A 23,280-nucleotide genomic window follows, 5' to 3' on the forward strand; every position below is an offset into this window, starting at 1 on the left:
GTACGATGTATTTATGCATAGCACAAAGAAATAACAAATAACTAATTACCTTAATAATTTTATCTATCTATCTTTTATTTTTTTTTTTTTTAATTTTAGTACAACATTTTACATTTCATAGTACAATCCAGTAATGTTGGCCTCACTGGGTGGCTTACCCGTAGTGAGACCTCCATTTTATAATATATAAATATATACATAATACATTTAAAATCTTTACTAGTCTTATATCTTTGGAGTCTATATAAGAAAGAAATTATGATGAAATAATAAAAAGCGAGGACATCAATTTTATACACATTTTGATTGATTTTATGTTATTTTATTAAATGCATCACACATACAATTTAGATAGGTATAATCAACAAGTATTTATTTGCAAATTGTTTGGTTTGATGCTGTTCGAAGACATAATTAAAGTCTAACAGATTGGCTTGGGGCAGCAGTTTGGGTAGACCTTTCGCAGATTCACTTCGCTCAGCTTGCAAGGAGGCTGGACTGCAATAGATCTACATCTGAAACAAGCAATCTTATTAGCAAATCACTCTCAATAGTTCAAAAGTTGAGCAAGGGATGGATGTTGTTGGTCGAATTCATATCGTGAAGATTGACGGTGTTATCAAAGTTATCAAGGGAAGAGAGTTTACCAGTCCGAAATAGACTTCTGTCACAAACTTCTGTCATCTGCGAGGCAACGATTGAAGAAGAACAGTGATGAATGGTAGTGAGTCACGGGACTGGGAGAGCTAGTTTAAACATACGAGTAGATTGATTGCTGAAGAATTTGGTTCCCTGGAGTGTTTCTTTGCTGATGCCATATACGACCATTTTACGAATGAGGAGATCAGAAAAGAATTCAAAGCATTATGAACTAGATGAAGAAAGGGATGTTTTGCCAATTTCATGCCTCACTACCGTACAATGAGGTTGGTTTCAAAATTCCATCGTGATATCTTAGTAGTGACGACCGAACTTCGGTTTCAATTTCGGTCAGTTAAATTAACAATTTTTGACCGTGGTTTCAGTTTCAAATAAAATTAGCCGTACTTCGACTAATTTTTGGGCGAAACCTGTGTTTGTTATATAACGGAATTATGATGTTTGTATGCCTCTAGAATAACTTAAATATTATTTTAATAGAAGCTGTTATACAGGGTGTCCGGAAACTCGTAGTACAAGCGGGAAACTGGTGAATCTACATCACATTTGGAGTCGATTTTGTAGTATATTTTTTTTATTTGAGCTTTCGTTATCGAGTAAATCGAGTTTGAAGTTGATTTTTTTTTTTTTTTTTTTAATCAAATTCTTATAAATTATTACTGAAGATCAAAGTACCCAACTAATTAAAACTATTTGTAAGTAAAACAAATGAAGAAACTCGGATTTGAAGCATTATTTTGAAATCACCCTTCATTTTACCCGGTGTAATCATAAAATATTTCTGCTCTGCAGGGTTAAAACATCTGTTATTCAACCCTAAACACCAGAAAAAACTTTAACCCTAAAATAGCCGAAAAATATTTTTTTTTGGTTTTTTTTTTTTTTTTTGAAAATGCTCAAATCAAAAAACTTTATGTTTTTTTGGGTTCCCCATGTGGTGTAGATTCTCCAGTTTCCCGCTTGTACTACGAGTTTCCGGACACCATGTATAATGGTTTTCTTAAATGTTATTTTTTTTTTAAATTAATGTTTTTTATTCAAAAGTAAGTATATAGGAAATAAATGCGAATAATGGTTACTTATGGTTTGGCCAGCATTCAAATTGATTTGTTTACTATAATAGAAGTTCTAAATTTTTACGTATTTTTAAAATTCTCTTAAAATAAAATACTGATTGATGATGGAAAGAATGATTGAGAAAGTGTTACATAACGATCGAAAAAACGCTAAAAGCTTAAAGTAAACGAATTTTCTATTTAAATTTGTGTCTTTTATTTAGATAAGCATTTTATTTAAAACCAACTTTAATGTAATCAAAACGCCTATATTCTGGATATTGAGTATGTATAAATTCGTATAAATAAATTATGGTTTTGGTTTCGGCCGAAACTCTAACAAGAGTCGAAAACTGGTTTTGGTCGATCACTATCCTAGTTTCAATAGCTTCACTTTTTAGAATCAAATAGTTATATTGTATTACCCTGTAATGGAGAACTCGTGTGTATTGTCAGTGCCCAAGTGGCGATTGCAAAGCATTCGTTCACATTTCCTGGGGACCGGATATGATTTGCCGAATTCAAGCACCATGTTGTATTTCTCCACAAAACACTTGCCGGGGTATGCTGTGGAATTAACAGAACATTTCATTGTTATATTATTTGATTCTAAATAATTACTTAAAATGATATAATTGAAGAAGAAGATAATACCAATAAATCTAATCGAAACATGAAACAGAAAAATATAAAGGTAAAAGCTGCTTTGGAATCGAACTCAGGAACTCAGTCTTACCGGAAAAATTCCTCTAACCACTTGGCCATTGTATTTTTATCGTCAAGCTACTAATTATTGGTACTAGTACCTGCGTACTTTAGGTATAATATTGGCAATGCTTACTATTGGTACTGGTACTTGCGTACTTTAGGTATAATATTGGCAATGCTTATTATTGGTACTAGTACCTGCGTACTTTAGGTATAATATTGGCAATGCTTACTATTGGTACTAGTACCTGCGTACTTTAGGTATAATATTGGAAATGCTTACTATTGGTACTAGTACCTGCGTACTCTACGTATAATATTGGCAATGTTTACTATTGGTACTAGTACTTGCGTACTTTAGGTATAGTATTGGCAATGCTTACTATTGGTACTAGTACCTGCGTACTTTAGGTATAGTATTGGCAATGCTTACTATTGGTACTAGTACCTGCGTACTCTACATATAATATTGGCAATGCTTACTATTGGTACTAGTACCTGCGTACTCTACATATAATATTGGCAATGCTTACTATTGGTACTAGTACCTGCGTACTTTAGGTATAGTATTGGCAATGCTTACTATTTCAATTCAATTCGTCTCATTTAAATATAATACATCAATGATTTGACACACAATATGTAGAGGGGAAATTATTATTATTTTTTTTAATCTTACCTGCATTAGAGGGAATCAAATTTAACGTCGCGTATGCGTTTGCCTCCATTACCAAAAATGTTGCAAAGATGAAAAATAAGAACTTGAATTGAATTTTGGTTGACATTTTTGTTTTTTATTTAAAATTAAATGGCTTGTAGGTAGGCACTGAACAAATTAACACTGAAAACTAACTAATAATAAAGGAATCATCAGTATTTATAGTAAAACATGATAATGAGTAAAAACTGTCAAAATAACAAATTACGCGATTTTTTCGTTTTTTTAAACGACTTATAACGGTTATGAAGATAAAACTAAAGTAAATTATATTATCAGCATTCCATTTCCTATTGAAGACAATAACTAGCTAATTTCCTTCACATTGAAGATAATAACTAGCGCAAATCCATGAAGGTCACGGAATATTACAATTGAAAGATTTATGAAGGTGAAAGTATTTATAAAAATATATTTGCTTTCAAAAACATTTTGTTGACGATCAGAAATTAACACTGTTGTGTTACATAGTACATGACGCAAATTTGAACGGTAGAAGTAGTTGGGGATGCCTGAGGAATGGCATGATCAAGTGAATCAGATACTGAAGTCAGGCCATGTCAAGAGTCAGAAAAATAGAATGTGAATGAGGCAAGGTTTATAATACCTTAGTGTTTATTTATAAGCTAAAAAATAAAATGTTACCTGACTATACGTCAAAGAATGTTAAAATTAATAGTGCAGTTCATTTATATCCTACGATAAACTGCAACGATTTTAGGCTTCCTAAAACACACTTATCAGAAACACAAAACAATATTTATTATAAAGGTTTTAAAATGTTCATTGAACTCCCGGTAATTGTTAAGGAAGCTAAAAGTCTTGCAGTTTTTCGTGGATTATGTCTCAATGTTGCGAAATCTAAATTTTAGTATGTAAGAAGTAAATAATATTGTAGTAGTCATAGAAAATAATATATTAGGTATAAGATGTAAACTCTTATAACTAAATAAAATATACATTAAAAAAAAAGGAGTGTGTGCAAAACAGAGTTGTTGGGCAGTTTGTCCTTTCTGCCCACCCCTGCGGAAAACGATGTGATGGTTAGTTAGTTAGTTTATGAACACCGTTAGTAAACTTGAAAAAAATTTCCACGTCATCGTTCAAAAATTAAACAAAATAAATACGCACTTCTAATACAGAATTATTAACTAAACAAAAATGGTGTAATTTCGATACCTTCTTTATTGGCTATTTGAATTGTTCCCACAATTAATACCAATTTTGACAGTCAAAGTTTATCAATTTATTTATTTATCGAGTTTATCGAATTGGAATTACGGACAGACACACAACCTAAATCAGTTTATTATAACACCAGGCTAATTTTGACGGCGCATTTTTTGTAGATTATTGTCAGAAGGACTAATCGACTCCATAAAAATTGAACATAACTTGAAAAAACTATTTTTTGAAATTCTACTTAGATAAAGGCCTTCTAAGAATTGAAAATACCAAGGATGGGTTGTTTCACAGAAATCCAAATGGCTATTTAGTGCCATTTTGTTTTTTGAAAGTTGAAATGTTCCCCTAAGGCTGATTTTAAGTCCGTTTCAGCTTTTGCACATATTATGTTCAACAGAAGAGAAAAACTATTATCTCGGCGTTAAACTTGTCAGCTTATTACAATTATAAAGATGCTGAAATGAACCATTAATCAACTTTTACTGGGAACCTTTCAGTTGTCAAAAAGGATCATCCCCGTGGCTGATTAATAAAAGTCAAAGCAAAATGAAACATTGCTGATTAGATTCGAATAGTCAGGTACTTCCACACCTCTCTCTTTCCCATCTCTTTCCCCTGCGTTATACCTCATAACGTACTCCAATTGGGGGTGCCAACCAGACGGTTGGAACTCTTGCGCGGTATTCACATGTCACTGCCATATGCCTTGATTATATTTATAATTGGCACTGTTTTAAATAATAATAATAACATTGAAATTATATAGCGCAGTTTAGTGTCATTTCACTTGAAGTGCGCTTTAATAACAAACTTAACAAACGGTAATTTAGTATTAGTGGTCATGTTCTTAAAATTATTACTACAGTTTCTTTACCCTTACGTTTTTGTGCTGAATGCTGTGATGTTGATTGTGTTGATCGGTGTTTATTGATGAAAATATTTTATTTATGTTTTAAATTAATATCTCATAGTTTTCCCTAAAGTGAAATCTAATGTCATACTTGGGGATGATGTGGGCAGAACTCTTACTTATTTATATTTGGTTTGTAATATTTAAGGGTTCGTAGTCCCCATCTTAGTTAACCCAATTAAAATGGATACAAAGGACGGGTTGTTTGACACAATTTGAACAGTTCTTCAAATTTAAATGTTAATATTCAAGTTCTTTGGAAGTTTAATTATTAGTTCTGTTATTATGTCATTATGGGCGGGCCGGTTATTACACGGTTACAGTTGGATAATAACAGAATTTTAATAGAACTTTCACAGAATTTTAACTTTGAAATTTGATGAATTGTTCAAATTCTGTGAAAAAACACATCGTAAATATCTGACTCATGACCCTTGACTTCAGATCGTTTTATCTTACCAATAAAATACCATCATGTTTAAAAATTCCCTAATGTTGCTCACTAATATAATTAAGTAAGTACGTAGAACAAATATTAACGTAAAAAATATTTTATAACTATTGTATGACACATCCGCGTGTAAATAAGAGCAGAAATAAAACAAAATTTTAAGAATAATTTTAATTGCATTGTAATTTCTTGTCTATAAACTTTTATAGTATAGGATCAACGGATGTATATTTTTTAATGATATTCCAGATGATATTGCTTTCAATAATAATATAACGTTTCATTTTTGTACATCTTTGGAATCAAACATACTAATTTTGGTTGTCGCTGCATGGATGCGTTTGTGATTTGAAATTGTATTCCTTTTTTCGTTTTTAATATTATAAATTGGAACTAGTATAAATATATAGACAAGCCTTTATGTGTTTTTTCACGACAACGGCGCTATATAACTAACTAACTAACCATCACGCCGTTTCCCCGCAGGGGTAGGCAGAGAGGACGGACTGCCAAACAACTCGGTCTTGGCACACACTCCTTGCCTCATTCACATTCATACATCGTCTCATACATACTCTTTTATTATTCTGACTCTTGACATGTCTTCCTCGGGGGTCCCCGACTTATGTTACCATTCGCATTTGCATCATATAAATGATATATAAAACGCTGTATAAATGAGTCAAATATTATTTAATATTTAACTATACAGGGCACCAGTATTATTTTATTAAATAATAATTCTTTATTTGAATTGGTACTTTAATTGAAAACATTAAAAAAAATTGGCACTGGATTTTGTCATTGTATTAGGATTCCATCACAAATAGACCCCCGCTGAAAAGGATTTATTATGCTGTAAGTGGTTCAGTTATTTCAAATTCAGTGCACTGCACAGAAGGACAACATTGTGGGTGTGGAAGTACTTTGTTTCCAGAAATATATCTGCAGTTAATCGTCATTGGTTCCAGAACACACCTAAAACACAAAAACAAAACATTTTTTTTTATTGGAAATTTTTGATACAAACAGGTACATAAATAATTATACAAAACATAAGGCAGTAACAAAAAAATCACACAAAGGCGAAGCCTGTGCGTGGGCATTATAAGGTATGTATTCAAAACAGTGGTGGTTACATTATCTATCGTTTAAATGAAAAATGAAATATGAGTAAGAAAAAAAATATATGTAATACATATATTTTACAGTTAGTTTAATATATGATTTTACTGAAGTTTTTGCGGATTTAATAAAAAACAGTTTGAAAGAAGTTGACTTTTTTTAAAATGTAGATCGTAATGGCAAATTTTAGGTATCATATTCGTAGTATAAATTATAGAAAAAAATCTCTCACTTCCAGATAATTTTTTACCCAGCTTTTGACATTTATTTTATACGACTTTATGTTTTGGCACATCTTGATGGAACTCGGCAAGGAATTGAACAATTTAGGGCCAATATAGTTAATGTGTCTTTGGGCTAGCCTAGTTTTGCAGTGAGGCACTTTGTACACGCATATGTTGTGTCTCTGACTAGAACGATTTGGATTTTTACAGAAATTATACTTTGGTCTTCTGGTGCATTATCTTAATGATAGACTTCTGAATAATTTCTACAGGTTTCGCATGGTTATTGTATGTTCCTCCCCAGGCGATTATTCCGTAGGAAATGGATGAAAGTACCAATGCATCATAAACAAGCCTCATGGTTCTTATGTTAACGATATTGCTCATGCGTTTGAATGTGTAAATTAGGTGCCTCAGTTTGACAGTTTTTTCTAAATGATAAGTCCATTTGAGTTGACAGTCAATAGTTACACCTAGGTATTTGATACAATTTCCTAATTTTACATCTTCGCAGTTTGAGCATGTCGCAGGGTTACAATTAACATTATGGAACTTCAGGTTAGGATTATTTTTAGGGAATGCCTTTTAGGAATTATAGAATTACATAAAACACGATGTAAATTACAAGCTTGAAGTAATAAATATATTTATATCCATTATTACGTACCCAGTAATTTGTATGTCATAAGAACTGTCGCACACCATGGAGGCACACATTCCAGGAACTTGGTACTTTTTGCCAACATCCAACTCCATATTTTTTTTCTCCAAGAAGCATTTGTTAGGATTTACTAAAAAAATAGCATAAGGTAAAAGTAATAATTAATATTTAACATAGTGTACAGATAAATTATTTTTTAATCAAAAGATGTAACCAAATGTCTAGTGCGGTTATGTGCTACTTTATTTATTTGTGTTTCAAATAATTCAATTCGGGCCATTACAGAATACGATTTTTCATGATTTTATAGGCAATTTTGGAAATTATTTGTGAGTTAATGATTATTCTTCAAAATAATAATTTGACCTTACTATGTACATGTAATGAAATATAAAATTTATTAAAAAAATGTTTTTTTGGGGTCTACAATTAGATTACAAATGACAAATCTACATTGGCACACAAATTTAACGTATATAAATTACAAATGACAAATTAACATTGGCACACAAATTTAACGTATATAAATTATAAATGACATATCTACATTGGCACACAAATTTTTCATATATAAGTTAAACTTAAATTACCAATGACAAATTTACATTGGCACACAAATTTAACGTATATAAATTATAAATGACATATCTAAATTGGCACACAAATTTGTCATATATAAGTTAAAATTAAATTACCAATGACAAATTTACATTGGCAGACAAATTTGTCGTATATAAATTAAAATTTTCAACTGAAAAACGTATTTTATATTTTTTTATTTCATTTTGTTGATGTAGTAGTTATATACCAAAGTTGTCTCCAAAGTTATGAAAAATAAAGTATTATATTCAGTAACTTGAAATAAAAATAAATCAAATAGTACACATTCCTACGGGATGTTTGCTATACCTTTTAAATAAATAAATAATTAGTTTCGTTGGGTGTTTTTGCCTAGTGCAAAATAAAATTTTGCATGAAAAAGGTTCTTCTTTGTTACCGAGTAAAAAAAAATTGAAGCTAAAGTTTTAGTTTTAAAAATAACGTATTCGAAAAAAGCATTTACGTTGTGGCTCGTCAGAAATGAAATATAAATACAAACATTTGTTTTAAAACAATAAAGTGTTTTAAATTAATCTGTTTACATTCTGTAGTGTATGTGAGTTTGAAAGAGTGAAATGGACGACGCTAGAATGAAAGAGCGAATGCGTTTGTGCAAGTTTTAATAAACGTCGTCATTGCTACTTTGCAAGTGATTGGTTGGGTTAGGTTAGGTTAAGTTAGGTTAGGTAAGGTTAGATTAGGTTAGGTTAGGTCGTATAATGAGTCAATAACATTGTGTGAAGTGTTGTATAATGAATGTATATATTCATTCATTGTAATATTAATTTACCCATTTAACTATTTGATTTTTTTAAAAAAGAGTATTATGTGCCTAGTGACTGTAATTTTTTAACAATATTGTAATATCCTTTGTTAAAAATCTGTGATGCTTTATTATTATTTAAAATTATCAACGGTTATTTGGACAGTCCTGAACTAGTGAATATGATAAATTATCAAGTTCCCAATAAGTACAACACTAGACTTCATGCTCCATTTAATATAGTTGCTTCTCGCACTAATTTTATGTTCAACTCTTGTCTTCAGAGATTGCATCGTGTGGGGAATGAATGGTTGGCATATTTTTTAATAAAAACATCGCTTCCTTTAAAAAGCGTATATGTATACAGATATTGAGCAAAAATACTGTTGATTGTTAACAATAACAAACTTAATACTTTGTTACTATTTTCATAATACCTACTTCTTTTTGTATGTAATTGTTGTGTACTTTTTATTTTTGTCATAATAATAACAAACTTACGTACATTTATAATAGCAAAAAAAAAAACAAATTATATATTTTAAATTACAAGAATATTACCTACTTTTATAAATCGCTAGAAAATGTTTTACCCCACTGCCAACCGGTATGCTTCGAGTATGTTTGTAATTATGTTTTGTGTATTATTGTGACAACTATAATTGCTGAATGTACTGTAGCCTGAGCCCAAATAAGTATTTGCTGGTTGAACTCTTTTATACAATATACAATTTACTTATCGTCTACTAATACCTACCTGTGTTGTGCCTACTTATGTCTTTCATGCTCAGCTTATTATTTTATTTACTATGTTATACTTCTTATGATGCTATATACTTGTTATAATGCTCCTGTATGATTTACCTTGCATGTAAAAGCCGTCAAGGCGTGAACAAACAAATAAATAAATAAATATCAGGGTGAAGTAATTGATGAAGTCCAGCACCATTAAATATATGTTATAAAGCGGTGCTAGACTTTATCAATTACTTCACCCTGATATAACAAAGGATATTACAATATTGTAAAAAGATATCAATCACTAGGCACATAATATTCAAAGTATTTTTTATCAAAATATACAGAAATGAAAATTACACAATTTAAAAATAAATGGGTTAGTTAATATAACAATGAATTAATAACATTATTTCATTCTTACCATAGCTTCTGAATGTAGGCTTCATAGCATTAGAAGCAGTATAAATAAAACACGTCAGCAACAGTATGAAAAACACTAGCCTGTGATTCATTTTAATGATGTTATTCGTTTAAATTAGTTAGAAGTAAGAGATAAGTAATGATAGCGACCTCAGCCTTACGAAAATAATTAGAACTGAATACGACTACTGAAGTAAACAAATGAATTTTGTCATTTGCATGTTTATTTAATATATTTTATCAGTAAACTGACTAATATTATTATTATTGATAAAAGTAATAATTTATTCCAGAAGGTCAAATATGATTTAAGATTTTCACGGAAAAAAGTATTTTTGTTATTTGTTTTTGGGGTGTTATGCCGTGTTGCGATAACTCCTTCTTTAGCCAAAGTTTCGGACAGCATTGCAGTGTCCATCATCAGGGCACCAAATAACACTTCTGTCCTGATGATGGACACTGCAATGCTGTTCGAAACGTTGGCTAAAGAAGGAGTTAGCGCAACACGGCATAACACCCCAAAAACAAACAAAAATATTCCAGAAGGTATTCAGTAGTAGTGTAAAGCAAAACATTCCATATTTAAGAGTTACAAAATAAACTAGCCAATAACATTAAAAAAGCAGAAAAGAAGTGAAAAAAAAATGTAAATAGTCGAAAGATGTTTGACCGTCTCCTGTCGGGCCATCAGGGGGACTCCGTCCAGGTATCGAGGCAGCCATGGCAGTGATGATTTATCAACGAAGGCTTAGCCATAAGCCTCCCATGAGGTGGCGGAGAAATGCTCTGAATGAATAATTGTCTCTCCAGGAAAATTTTCATGGCGCTGCAGTATATCGGTAGGCGGAATAGTTGGCGATATGAATTATTGTAGGTGACTTTTAGTTTATGCGATTAGGATCCAGTGTACTCTACCCACAGTTCTGACGTGTCCTTTGGAGCGATGGGTGTTTGATGTGGTTTTCGATTTTATCATTCGATTTAAATAATATCATTCCTCAAAATATTAAAACTGAAATATATGAACTGCTTACTGTGGTTGAAAGCCAATGAATCCACCCACATTTCAACGTGTATCCCATATGTTTAGGTTCTATGTAAATTTGGCACATTATGGCAAGCGATTGCTGAAGACGTTTTTTAAACTTGCCATAATATACCAAAAATCGTTCGTTATGAAATATATTGAGTGTTTATATATTAAACTACAGAGATTTGTATAATTTTTTTATTGAAAACTATTATCTACTATTTGATACGTGTTACCAGTAGCGAAACTTGGATTTTTTTAGCCAAGCATAGAACACAATGTCAATATGATGGCAAAGGATAATCATGTATATTATATAAGTGGCATATTCATTATGTATATAAATATTTCCTTTTAAGCTTCATAAATAGCGTTTACGCCGCTTTTCCTCAGGGAGAGTTAGTACGGATCAAACACTTCACGTATCTATGCACGCACTCCTTGCTTCATTAATGTTAATATTTCGCTTAATGTCTAGGACTTACCCTCTTGTTAATTTGACCCTTGACATAACCCACGTCACGTATCATCTAGTATCTTCCTAAGGGTACGTATACATCTGCGAACCGTACCACAACTGCAAGCAGCCTCTATCCCATAAGTTGAGGATCAGTTCGGCAGTTCGGCTTACGGATGTATACGTAGCATAAGGTGTCCCCGACCTTAGCTTGGATATGGATATAAAAATCGTTAAATAAACACATTGAAGACGCTTCTCGTACGTTAGCACTGCGAAGTAATGCGAAATCATGTGTTTTTGGTTTGAAAAGTAGATACCTTAGAATAGCCCTTGAGGTGATTATTGCAAGAAAACGGAGCTATAAAAATCATCGAAATATTATTATTATTTATTAATATTAATTGAGATGCTTTCATTAAATACTGCGAGTATAACACATATGAATCTATTGAGCATTTTTTGATTTTATGTTCCTAGAAAAAAATAAAGTATCAGGTCTACAAAAACTGCTTTCAAGTGGAAAATTTTCTACTTACGAACCCCCTTTCGGATACGGTTTTTATGTAAATCTAGAAAATCAAGTTTTTTGGAAAATTCGTAATCATTTTCATATTTGTGCACGAACATCAAAAAATAAAAAATACATGCATTTTATAAAACATACTTTTTTTTAATTCCAACCTTAACGATATCTACATAAGATTCAGAATGTTCGTGGCCGCTTCATCGCTTGTTTTGCTAATTAATCATCAAAAATAATAATTTTGGCTAGTTAAATGATCTCAAATTTACTTTGAATTTAAGTGTCATTTTCAAAGTTGGATCTGATTGTGTGAATATAATATTTTCAGGGTAAAACTATTTTTGTTAATTTCTAAATTGGAACTGATTTGTCAAGCATTCAGATTGTCCCTCGATTTTTACTGGTATGAGCTAGTATTTTAATCAAACCAAAATAGTATTTTGATAAATTGTGGAGAAGAGTTATTTTTATTTTTTTTACTGATTTGTTTTGGGATTTCCCATCCGATTGCTATACTTCAGTTTGTTTTGTTGTTTTTATCGAGGGTATTTCAATTGTACAGAAAATATCTTTACTCGGGCAATAATTACGAATGACCTGCGATATCGTACGATAAAAATATAAAATATATTGATAATGTGATATAAAGAGGTCACCATTGGCCTTTATGGTGACATGATTACGATTGCTAAAAAATATGGTTTAGTTAGTTTTGTGCATACTTCACATTCATATCTACTGTGAACTTACAATCAGGAATAACCCGGGATGTTTGGGAAATAACTGTGTTTTAATTCTTTTTCACAAAGTACACACAGTAACTTGGGAAAACCCATCAAATGTTTATATTTAATTTTTTTATGTGATTACATCGTACGAGATATTAATTGGTGATCCACAGTCTCACCGGCTCCAGACGGTTTGATGATTACTCGACACAATGAAAATTTAATATACCTTTAAAAAGTGATATAAAATCATTAAAAGTGATACTACATAACCTATTTAACCTCGTTTGTGTTTCAATTTTTGATTTAAAATATTGATCAGGCTAATTGAAATACTAACTTAATTTTTTATTTTATTTGGGAAACAAACAGTTATACCAATATATTTTAATACAAATCATTTTTACCAAGTTGCATAAACCAGTAAAGTTTCCACAGAAGATTCATTTTATATATAGGTAGAAAAACATATGAATATAAATAATACAATACAATATAAACACCAACTAGTAGAAAAGGAAAATCTCCGAAAAAATAAAAAAGACTACAGATTCAACCCATACAAAGACAATACACACACTAACACTACTAAGTTTCCCGCAACGATCGAACGCTACTCTCTTGGGAATGCTATGAATCCTGCGAGGCTCGTATTGAACACATCGATATTTGTGCATAATCTATTAAAGGTGCTACAGCTTCTTCTTAAAAATACATTTTCAATATAATTAGTATTGCTCTTAGGAATATAAAATGTGTCCGGAGATCGAGTTACTCTTAATGGACATCTGAAATGAATATTTTGTAAAAGGTATGGGCTATCAATAAAATAGTGGATTATCTTATATAGCATTACTAGGTCTCTGATATCACGGCGTTGATCAAGAGTTTTAAGGTTCATGGACACATTGTTTTCATCATTTCGCATGCGATAAGAGACATATTTCAAAAACTTTTTCTGAACTCTTTCTATTTTTGATTTATATGTAGAACTATGAGGGTTCCACACTGTTGATGCATACTCTAGGTGGCTTCGGTCGTAAGATATGTAGAGACTCTTAAATGTTTGTGGATTTTTGAAAATTGAACACACTCTAAGTATAAATCCCAGCATTTTCAAAGCCTTCGACGTAATATGCTCGATATGAGATTGAAAAAGAAGCTTACTGTCCATTAGGACTCCAAGATCTCTAATCACATTTACCCTGTTTAAGAGTTTGTTTTTAATTTTGTAGGGATATAATATTGTGTGTTTCTTTTGAGAGTAAGATATGACGCTGCATTTGTCTGCATTCAAAAGAAGGTAATTTTTTAAACAATATTCATTCACCAGAGAGTCAAGGTCATGCTGGAGTTCTATGCAATCCATCTCAGACTTTATGATTTTGACTATCTTTTTGTCATCAGCATATAAGTATAGCTGAGAATTACGGATAATTTTGCTAACGTCATTCATAAAAATATTAAATAAAAGGGGGCCAAGGTGAGATCCCTGGGGTACTCCTGAGGTTACGGGCACGAAACTAGAGCAAAACCCTTGAACAGTTACAGCTTGTGTACGATTGTAGAGGTAAGAGGCTAACCAACGAAGGAGGTCACCGTTTATACCCATTGCTTCGACTTTCTTAGGCTTTGGAATAGTCTGTGTAGACTACATCTATTTGATATCCGTTATCCATAGCAACAAGGACTGTGTCAACAAACTCACAAATGTTAGTTTCTGTTGATTTTTTGGTCATGAAGCCGTGTTGATTCGGAATAATGTGTGGCCGAATACAAGGAAAAATATTATCATAACAATTTTTTCAAAAAGCTTACCCATTACATTTAGTTTAGAGATCGGTCTGTAATTTTCAATATTGTGCTTGTCTCCTTTTTTTAATAAAGGTACAACATATGAGCTTTTCCATTGCTGCGGAAAGATGCCAGAAGACAGTGAGGTTTTAAATATTTGACTTAGCGGATAACATAAAACACCAGCGCAATTCTATTGCATTAGCAGTTCGCATATACTTTTTGAAACTTCAAGTTTCAGTTGGGTCGTTTGTGTGAATACCACACAAAAGTCAGTGGAGCCAGTGAGACTATAGTATCGCTAATCGTGGTATGTTGAGAGGCTGAATGAAGTAGGGAGGGGAAGGAGTTGGGTAAGATGAAAGTGGGTGAGTACCTAACTATTCAGATATGACTAAAGCCATTTCAAACAACGTTTCAATTATGAATAGTGGTCTTAAACCAGGGCGATACTGTGAGTTTTCCACTCTGGAACGTGCTGCACATAATACTAGAAATTATTATGTTTCATGAATAAATTGTGATATAACACAAATGAATCAAATAAAATTCACTTTCGCACGCTAGAATTTGAACCTGCGACATTCGGTTTGCTAGTCGATAGCCTTAACTCTGGACAACGAAAGCCGTCATATATTTTAATTTGTTATATTTTAACAACTTTCGACTCTCCAAACTCCAACCAATGTAATGTCATTGGCCCGAACGGATTCAACTTACCGCCTACTACTTATTTCAATTCTGAGAACTTCGTTAGTTCAACTCCGTTCATGATGAATAAGCCAGTATTGTTAAAAAACGAAAGACATTATTTTTATATACTTTTTATGACTTTTTATCACTTTTAAAAAGTGTGTTGAATTGTCATTTTTATTACTTATCCGGTCACCGCTCCAGATGGTTGGGAGCAGTTGAGACTTTTGTGCTGTGTTCATAAAAAGAGATCAGTTACAGGGTCAGGTGAAATTGTGCAACAGAGGGAGTGAGAGAAAGGAGGGATTTGTTTGAAATTCCGGTAGTTCGTCTCTCATTCTGTTCATTTCACAAAGGAAGTGTCGGAAAAACTGTTATTTTGCTGCCTACATTCAACTATACAGTATGCTCCATTGTTGTCCAGTGAGTTTTCCGCAGTAGGTACAGTCAGGTAGGCTCCATTGTTATAATTGTAAAACAGACTTACTTACCAAGCCTACGTCTCCTGTGCATAAGATATAACACTATAAAAAAGTTAGAGATAAAAGGCTGGTAAAATTCACTTAATTTTGTTACATTTATTTATTTAAGTTTTTTGAGAGCCTTTACTTGTAGGGGGTACAACTTTATCATAACAGATAATTTTGAAACATAAGAAATAATAAAATAAAAATAAAATTACATTACATAAATGTACACACAAGAAATAAAAATCCAATGATGACATACACAAATACAACAGGAGTGTTAAGAATACATATTTTATATGCTCAACAAAATTCATGTCAACATCACCTATGTTTCCCGTAGTGTGAAACTGCTGTATCAGGAATTAAGCAATGTATTTTTGCTTAGGTATGCTCTATTAGAATAGGGTTTTGTGCTTTTTGTCTTTTTATTATTGTGGGTATGTGCAGGTTTATGAGTTGCAGGAGTTTGAAACAGTCGAATTCAGAGTTAAGTATTTTTAATAAAACAGTTTAATCATTTATTTTCAATCATAGAAAAAATAGATTAACAGATAGATACATATGAATGGTAATACTTTGATAACCACAAGGAAGACAGGTTATATATTTTAACAGACTTCTTTAGGACAGCAATCGGGGAAAGGCAAAGAAATATCTCCATTATCCGATTTGCAAGGTGGATCAACGTGAAAAGGACTACACCTGAAACAAGAAAAATATAATCATTCAAGTGAAAGTCACCAGTTAGGTTAGGTTGGGACCTCCCATTCAAAAAGATTTCAAGATAATATAATGACAAGATTATCATTCCCCACATATATTTTATTCTGTACCATATATTTTTTAACAAAGATCTCAAAGTTGGTTTCATTGGGTCCTCGAGCATTTAACATCTATTGCAATCGTTCTTTGTCTTTTTTTAAATGTAATTTAATTTTTACGAAAATATTCATGAGAGTTATGTCTATTGATTATTTTTACAATATTCTGATTTGACATTTCAGATATGAGTAAACAACCTCCACAAAACAAGAAAGATTAGCTTCACTGGGAATTTTATTATAACAGGTGATGTAGTAATGGGTATTATTAAAATATATTTACAAACTTCAAACCGATAGATGGCATTATTTTAAAAATTGTAGAATAATTTAATTTAAATTTCAATACATTTAAAGCCAAATTAGTCCACCACTTTTTAAATGTAAATAATGTATGAGAAATCATTATATTTTATTTCGATTTTCTATTGTTTGTTTTATACTGTTGCTAAAAATGAAATTTGTAATTTTTATGTATTAAAAGCCCAATAGGGCGTCAATAAATAAATAAAAAAAACTCTTTAAACACGTTATGCTTTTTAATATCAAGACGAATTATTGGTTTGCGCCTGTACATAAGATATATTAATCTGTGTAAATTGTTTTTTCTACCTACGAAGCTCGGGTCTTAGAGAACGACGTAAAAACATATTTTTTCATCGCAAAATTAACACGTACAAAATCAATTCGTTAAAACTTGCGTGCGTATTTGTATACGAAAAAATTATTACCTAACCAAAATATATTTGCGATAAAGAGTGTATTTAAAACTTCTAACGGTATAACGCATAAGTTTAAAAGAGACGGACGACAGAGAATTGTTGAATTCAGTAAATTAAATCAACGCCCGGGGAGATTGAATGATATATAAAAAGGTAGTGGTGTTATGTTATTCTTGCTTGTGTTAACTAGACCCTTTTAATCCCGCTTGCACGATGTACGATGCTATCTATACTCGCGTTCTTAATTTTTGGGCTGAAATCGTGGAACGTCCTATTACATGGTTCCCGATTCTTTTTTTTACTGGTAAGTTTTTTTTCGACTAAAATTCAAGTTTTATGAGAGATTTCTTACCTTAAACATCCTCTATAACTGTCTAAAATTTAGCAATCGTTCAACGACAACCGGGTATCTAGAACGGTTTATCGATAAAAGATTGATTTTTAATGTAGATTTTAACGACTGCAGACCGCTAACGTACAAATAAAAGTTCACATCGAAAAAATTGAGAACACTTAGTCGTTGAGAAACATTGTTTGTTCGTTGGTGATCTGCAGTCATGCTAAGGAACGATTACAAGTAAGCGACATCATCGATAAAGGTGGAGATTGGGATGAGCATGGTGGACAAGTACCTGGCTATTCAGACCTGGTCACCAAACACGGCCAAAGCCATTTCAAGCAAAGTTTCAATTCTAAATGGTGGCCACACAACAGAACGATATTGAGAGTATTTGCCACTCTGGAAAGTGCAGCAAATATACTATATATTATTTTTAATGAGTTATTTAAGAAATAACACAAATTGATCAAATTCACTTGCGCACGCCGGGATTTTAATCCGCGACCTCCAGCTCCTAGTCGAGATCTTTACCCTTCGACAACAAAAACCAATATTTATGAAAATTGTCAGAATTCATTGTTTTATAATAACAAGAATCGGCTGTACCAAATTATTATTATTATTGATTTTTGTAATCACTTCGAACCGCCAGCTGCACGTGAGCACGTGCATGAAGCTACTTAGCTCAATCTATGAATTGTATTCATAATAATTAATAATATTCCTTAAACCGAACAATATTTGAACATTTTTAAAAAGCTAAATGAAAATTTTATTAGAATCACAAATCATTTCATGCAATCTTTTGACCTTTTTACCAAAAACATATTTAGCTACTTTAGGATACATAATACGAATGTGCTGATTATTAAGTTGAATTAGGTATTTGCGCCAATCTCATTTTTAGTATTATTTTCAGCACTAGAATAAATGAAATAATATCTGTAGTTTTGGAGTGGGGCATGCAAAAATATTCTATGAGAATTGTCGCTTCTGTTTCACCTTAAGCAATAATTATTAGCCTGAAACACAAATATAAAATGAAAAAATCTTCCAAGAAAAAAGAAATGCCGCCGACGGGAATTGAACCCGCCCTTTTTGATTGCCAGTCATGTGAACTGTACCATCTGAAAACAACCGACTTTATTTTTGTACGAAAGGCATTGTTAAATACTAAATCTCCCACTAGATGGCATCGAGATATATTATATCTTCATAATAATGGTGAAATATTTTGACTTGTTAAATATTATTATTTTTTATAAGATGAACTTCTTTTTTCAAGACAAGGTTTTTTTATGCAAGGGACAAAGTGATTATTGTAGATGTAGTAATTATTCTGGTATTGTCTCCCTTTGTTAGCGAGGACGAAAACAGTTTGTTTACCGGTCAGTGGCTGAGTTGGCATCGCGTTCGGGTCCTACCCAGGCGTGGTGTCGATTCCTCAGCTGGGTAGTAGGAGATTTTCAAATATTGTCTGGTTATTCGTAACCCGGGAATGTTTTTCTTTATTTAAAAAAAGCATTGTCCTAACTATAAATAGTACTGGCAAAGCTAAATATGAAAGCCTACCCAAAAACTGACTCGATCAACACCGAAAAGACTTTTTTTAATGAAGATGGTAGGCGATTTTTGAATATTCTCAGAATTTTGTGTTACGACTTAGGGATTAGATGTTAAAAAACTCATGTCTACGAGAAGGCTCACTTTGAGGTGTCGCAACTGTTTTTCAATGTTGCCAAAAATGTCAATTGTTATATGTTTATGTTTGTTTAATTTTTAGCAAACATGATGATGTGATCTAACTTAAGATAAATAATTTCGAAAAATCAAAAAATATTTACATCTTTCAGGAAATTTTTTCCACGGATTACCACTTTTACTAAAAGATCACCGACAAAATATATTTTACAATTTTGTTTTTCTTTAATCTGGTAACCTCAAGGTTCATAGTGAAGCCCTACAGTGAATATTGGTACTTATTTTGGCCAATTTTTCACCCGCTTTACGTTTTATCTATTTACTTAATTTTTCAAAGAGACTCAAATAAAATATTTACAAATAAGTCTTATGTTTCAAGCATTAAAAAAAATGATAATCAATCTGTGTTTAAATATCTCTGCAGATGGGTTCAACATATGCAACATGTTCACAATACAAATGAAGTCCACTGCATATCAATATTCTATAAGGATAACTTACTCAACCACTAACCGTTATGTTCATAATAAGTTAATAAGCTTACCCCGCTTGGGTCAGCATGTAGAAATCCTTGTCGAAATTCTTACACCATCTCTCTTGGCAACTTCCGGGGACTTGGTAAGTCTTCCCAATCTCTAGGGTAGCCGTTTTGTTCCCCAAGTAGCACTGGTTGGGGTACGCTATGGAAAAAAATCTTATTTACGAAAATACAATAATTTACAAGTTTTTGTAGTAGTTTCATTCAAAAGTAAAAAACAGAATATTTTTTAAAAATTTACTTTTATTTTGGGTAATTAATTAATGCAACTTTTGGAAGCGGAAATCAACCCACTTCCCGACATCCGATCAAGCTGAAACTCGGCAGATTTGTCCATCACAATGGTTTCTATCAACTTTTGGTGTCAATCACCTACACACTCGCGTGTTCGCGTGTTCGCGTGGTCGCGGGTTCGAACCCGGCGTGCGCAAATTAATTTTATTTGATTAATTTGTGTTATTTCACAATTAATTAATTAAAATAATATATAGTATATTTGCGGCACGTTCCAGAGTGGAAGATACTACTAGTATCGCCCTGGTGTAAGACCACCATTCAGAATTGAAACGTTGCTCCAAATGGCTTTAGCCGTGTTTAGTGACTAGATCTGAATAGCCAGGTACTTCCCCACCTTCCTCTTTCCCTTCCCCACTTACCTTCAGCCTCACAACATCCCCCAATTGGGGATGCCATAGTCTCACTGGCTCCAGATGGGAGCAGTTGGGACTCTGGGAAAAAAAAAAAATAAAAAAAAAACACTCGCGGACATATACGTTATTTCTCTGAAATCAGAAGAAATACGAAATAAATTTCAGTTCTACGCGATCGGCATCTGGCAAAGTCAGTAACTCCGACCCCAAGGAAGGAAGATTCAATGCTCAGCCAAAGTTTTAAAATACATTTTATAATTAAAAAAATGTTTTTTTACGGGTTGATTTTGTATACAAATGCTCTCTGTTTTTCAAAACAAACAATGTTCGTAACAGTTCGGTCATTTCAAATGTTCACTGTTTTGAAATGGAATCAAACAATCACTAAGTTTTGTGATCAAATTTATACCCATCACATGCAGAAAAAAGCATTAAAATTTTACTAACGTAAATCGCAAATCGAAACTTACCATCATTTTTCGGAATTTTCACTACTGAAAGGGACGCGTAAGAATTATAAACAAATACTGTTGAAAACACGAAAACAATTAACTTGACATGCATTATAAATTTTGAATGTAGATATAATATATTAATATAAGTCTTATAATATTTCTGTCAACAAGGACAGGTGCAGAGTGTAATGGAAATTCACATGAGACTGAAGCTGTGAACTTAGCCAGTGACATTTATACAAGAAACGAAGTGACAAAAAAATTATTTACATAAGTAAACCGGTCTACAGAATAATAAGTATTATTGAAGAAATTTGATGCCACTTATTAATTGGTATAAAAACGTCGTCCGTTTCGTCCAAAGTAGTGACGAAGGTTAAAAGGATCATTAGATTTTTTTTTCCGGTCATTTCCATGTAAATATTTTCGTAAAACAGGTGATAGAACTTCATTTTTGTCACTCTAAAACACTTGCATAATATTATGCTCAATTCCCAATAACCAGGACCTTACAAATAAACTTGTTTTAAAATTCTCACAACTGATAAATAACCATTTACCTGCCCCCTGCAGAGGCGGATTTGCAGTCTTGGCCCCCCTAGGCCCTAAGGCCCCAGACCATGTAGCCGCCCCTTTCTCAGTACCCATCATATTGACTAGGAGTATCCAAACTTTTCAGTAAGTTCCTAGAGTCAAAACCGTTTTAATTTTCCTGCCATTATCATTCATGGTTCATGGGGTGAGATTTGTCCAGGTCTTGGCGGCGGATACGTCTGCCCACCTGCTGCGTGGCGGGCCGGATAGAGAGATACTGGGTGAGGGAGGCCTTTTGACCTTTCCAGCCGGACTATCTAGACCCATCGCCTTGCACCGCAGTTGGAGGGATGTATTCATACGTATGTCACTCCTGGACACACTAATCCCCAGATTCCTACCCACCCCTCATACATTTTCCTTTTCAGAACTTCCTATCCTTCCCTTCCTTAAAAAGACCCTCCACACAGCATCACCTAAGATGACATAGGTCGTGAGGGAAAATATTTTCCTCAAAGCCTCCTGTGTGGAATTAATGTAAAAAAATACGCTTGCTAAATTCGCTAGTTCAATTACTGTATAATTGTCGATTGTCGTGCGCTGTGTGCTGTGTGTGAACACGCTCTTGCATATCGCTATTTCGTACGTAGAATATTTAGGTACTTAGGAAGTAATTTCTTGTTATCATCTGTGACTTTTTTGTCACGATTGGCCGCCCCTAATATCTGGCCGCCCTAGGCCCGGGCCTACATAGGCCTAAGGGCAAATCCGCCTCTGGCCCCCCGACTTCAACAATGAATGCATTGTATTCTTAAAAATAAAAAATAAGATAGTTTGATAGTTTTCAACTCATTTTTACAAAAATACTTAAATTAATGTTTTCAGTGATCAAAGTACCTTGATTTATTTTACTTACCTACTTCGTTGAGATCTACTCTATCTGTTTGTACATCCTTTATATTCTTTGCACTGGTTTTATGTACTTTTTGATATATGTATTTTTGATACTACATTATGTCTTAGCAATATTAAAATAAATGTCCCCAATTCGCATTGTTTAAGACGCCATAATATTTTTCACCTGAATACATTTATAAATAATATCGCCTACTTTAGCCCTCTGACCCAGATGTGTCGACTATATAACAAGATAGAGTGTGCTGAAATAGATATTTTCGTCGATAATTTGTACGGATTCAGAAAAAAAGTTCTGGCGCTATTAAAAAATATTAGCTAATTCATTGTGTCAATTTTCTCTCTATGCATTCCTCTCGTATTTCTTATGCCTCTTACCACTTGTAATAATGTATAATGAAATGTGTTACTAGAGCGAGCTTGTATATGATTGTGTATTTTATTTTTATTTTTTGATGTTTTTGTTTTCTAATTGTATGTATCTGTATTTAATTTTTTGTATCTTTATTTAATTGTAGATTTTTGTAATTGTACAATAACTGAGTTTTTATAAGTGGATTGTTCTCACGTAAGTGTGATCATCTGTTAAACCCAGTATAAATAAATAAATAAATAAATATATTTACGGTTTTAAATAGTTGTTGAGTTACTTATGTCCTAATACAATCCTTTTACATATTCTATT

General features: G+C 32.4%; 4 protein-coding genes across 4 annotated transcripts in view; 1 reads left to right on the forward strand and 3 right to left on the reverse strand.

Moving 5' to 3' along the window:
• eag (potassium voltage-gated channel protein ether a go-go) overlaps window positions 1-23,280 on the forward strand; it is a 356,292-nt gene that overhangs the window by 132,113 nt on the left and 200,899 nt on the right. The window lies entirely within an intron of this gene.
• On the reverse strand, window positions 322-3,446 carry LOC149415601 (uncharacterized). Its single transcript, XM_089642816.1, has 3 exons — window positions 3,103-3,446; window positions 2,141-2,282; window positions 322-515 (listed from the first exon to the last, which is right to left on the reverse strand). The coding sequence occupies exons 1-3, from the start codon at window positions 3,206-3,208 to the stop codon at window positions 422-424; spliced, it is 342 nt and encodes a 113-aa protein (XP_089498942.1). The 5' UTR covers window positions 3,209-3,446; the 3' UTR covers window positions 322-421.
• LOC149415602 (uncharacterized) lies at window positions 5,675-10,402 on the reverse strand. Its single transcript, XM_089642482.1, has 3 exons — window positions 10,223-10,402; window positions 7,704-7,827; window positions 5,675-6,665 (listed from the first exon to the last, which is right to left on the reverse strand). Exons 1-3 carry the CDS (start codon window positions 10,311-10,313, stop codon window positions 6,539-6,541), a joined length of 342 nt encoding a protein of 113 aa, XP_089498608.1. The 5' UTR covers window positions 10,314-10,402; the 3' UTR covers window positions 5,675-6,538.
• Window positions 16,054-21,363, reverse strand: LOC149415603 (U-scoloptoxin(16)-Ssd1a-like). Its single transcript, XM_089642483.1, has 3 exons — window positions 21,162-21,363; window positions 20,048-20,183; window positions 16,054-16,621 (listed from the first exon to the last, which is right to left on the reverse strand). Exons 1-3 carry the CDS (start codon window positions 21,253-21,255, stop codon window positions 16,528-16,530), a joined length of 324 nt encoding a protein of 107 aa, XP_089498609.1. The 5' UTR covers window positions 21,256-21,363; the 3' UTR covers window positions 16,054-16,527.

Source organism: Hesperophylax consimilis, chromosome 18, assembly GCF_061612785.1.
Source record: "Hesperophylax consimilis isolate HC1 chromosome 18, BYU_Hcon_1.0, whole genome shotgun sequence".
NCBI classification, from domain to species: Eukaryota; Metazoa; Arthropoda; class Insecta; order Trichoptera; family Limnephilidae; genus Hesperophylax; species Hesperophylax consimilis.

Excerpts from the sequence above, each read along its gene's own strand:
- LOC149415601 (XM_089642816.1), bottom strand. The coding sequence starts at position 3,208 with ATGTCAACCAAAATTCAATTCAAGTTCTTATTTTTCATCTTTGCAACA. Across the intron at positions 2,283-3,102 it reads TTTGATTCCCTCTAATGCAG|CATACCCCGGCAAGTGTTTT; the intron begins GTAAGATTAAAA and ends TTAATTCCACAG. Across the intron at positions 516-2,140 it reads CACGAGTTCTCCATTACAGG|ATGTAGATCTATTGCAGTCC; the intron begins GTAATACAATAT and ends TGCTTGTTTCAG.
- LOC149415602 (XM_089642482.1), bottom strand. The coding sequence starts at position 10,313 with ATGAATCACAGGCTAGTGTTTTTCATACTGTTGCTGACGTGTTTTATT. Across the intron at positions 7,828-10,222 it reads GCCTACATTCAGAAGCTATG|TAAATCCTAACAAATGCTTC; the intron begins GTAAGAATGAAA and ends CTATTTTTTTAG. Across the intron at positions 6,666-7,703 it reads TATGACATACAAATTACTGG|GTGTGTTCTGGAACCAATGA; the intron begins GTACGTAATAAT and ends TTTGTGTTTTAG.
- LOC149415603 (XM_089642483.1), bottom strand. The coding sequence starts at position 21,255 with ATGCATGTCAAGTTAATTGTTTTCGTGTTTTCAACAGTATTTGTTTAT. Across the intron at positions 20,184-21,161 it reads GAAAATTCCGAAAAATGATG|CGTACCCCAACCAGTGCTAC; the intron begins GTAAGTTTCGAT and ends TTTTTTCCATAG. Across the intron at positions 16,622-20,047 it reads TACATGCTGACCCAAGCGGG|GTGTAGTCCTTTTCACGTTG; the intron begins GTAAGCTTATTA and ends TTCTTGTTTCAG.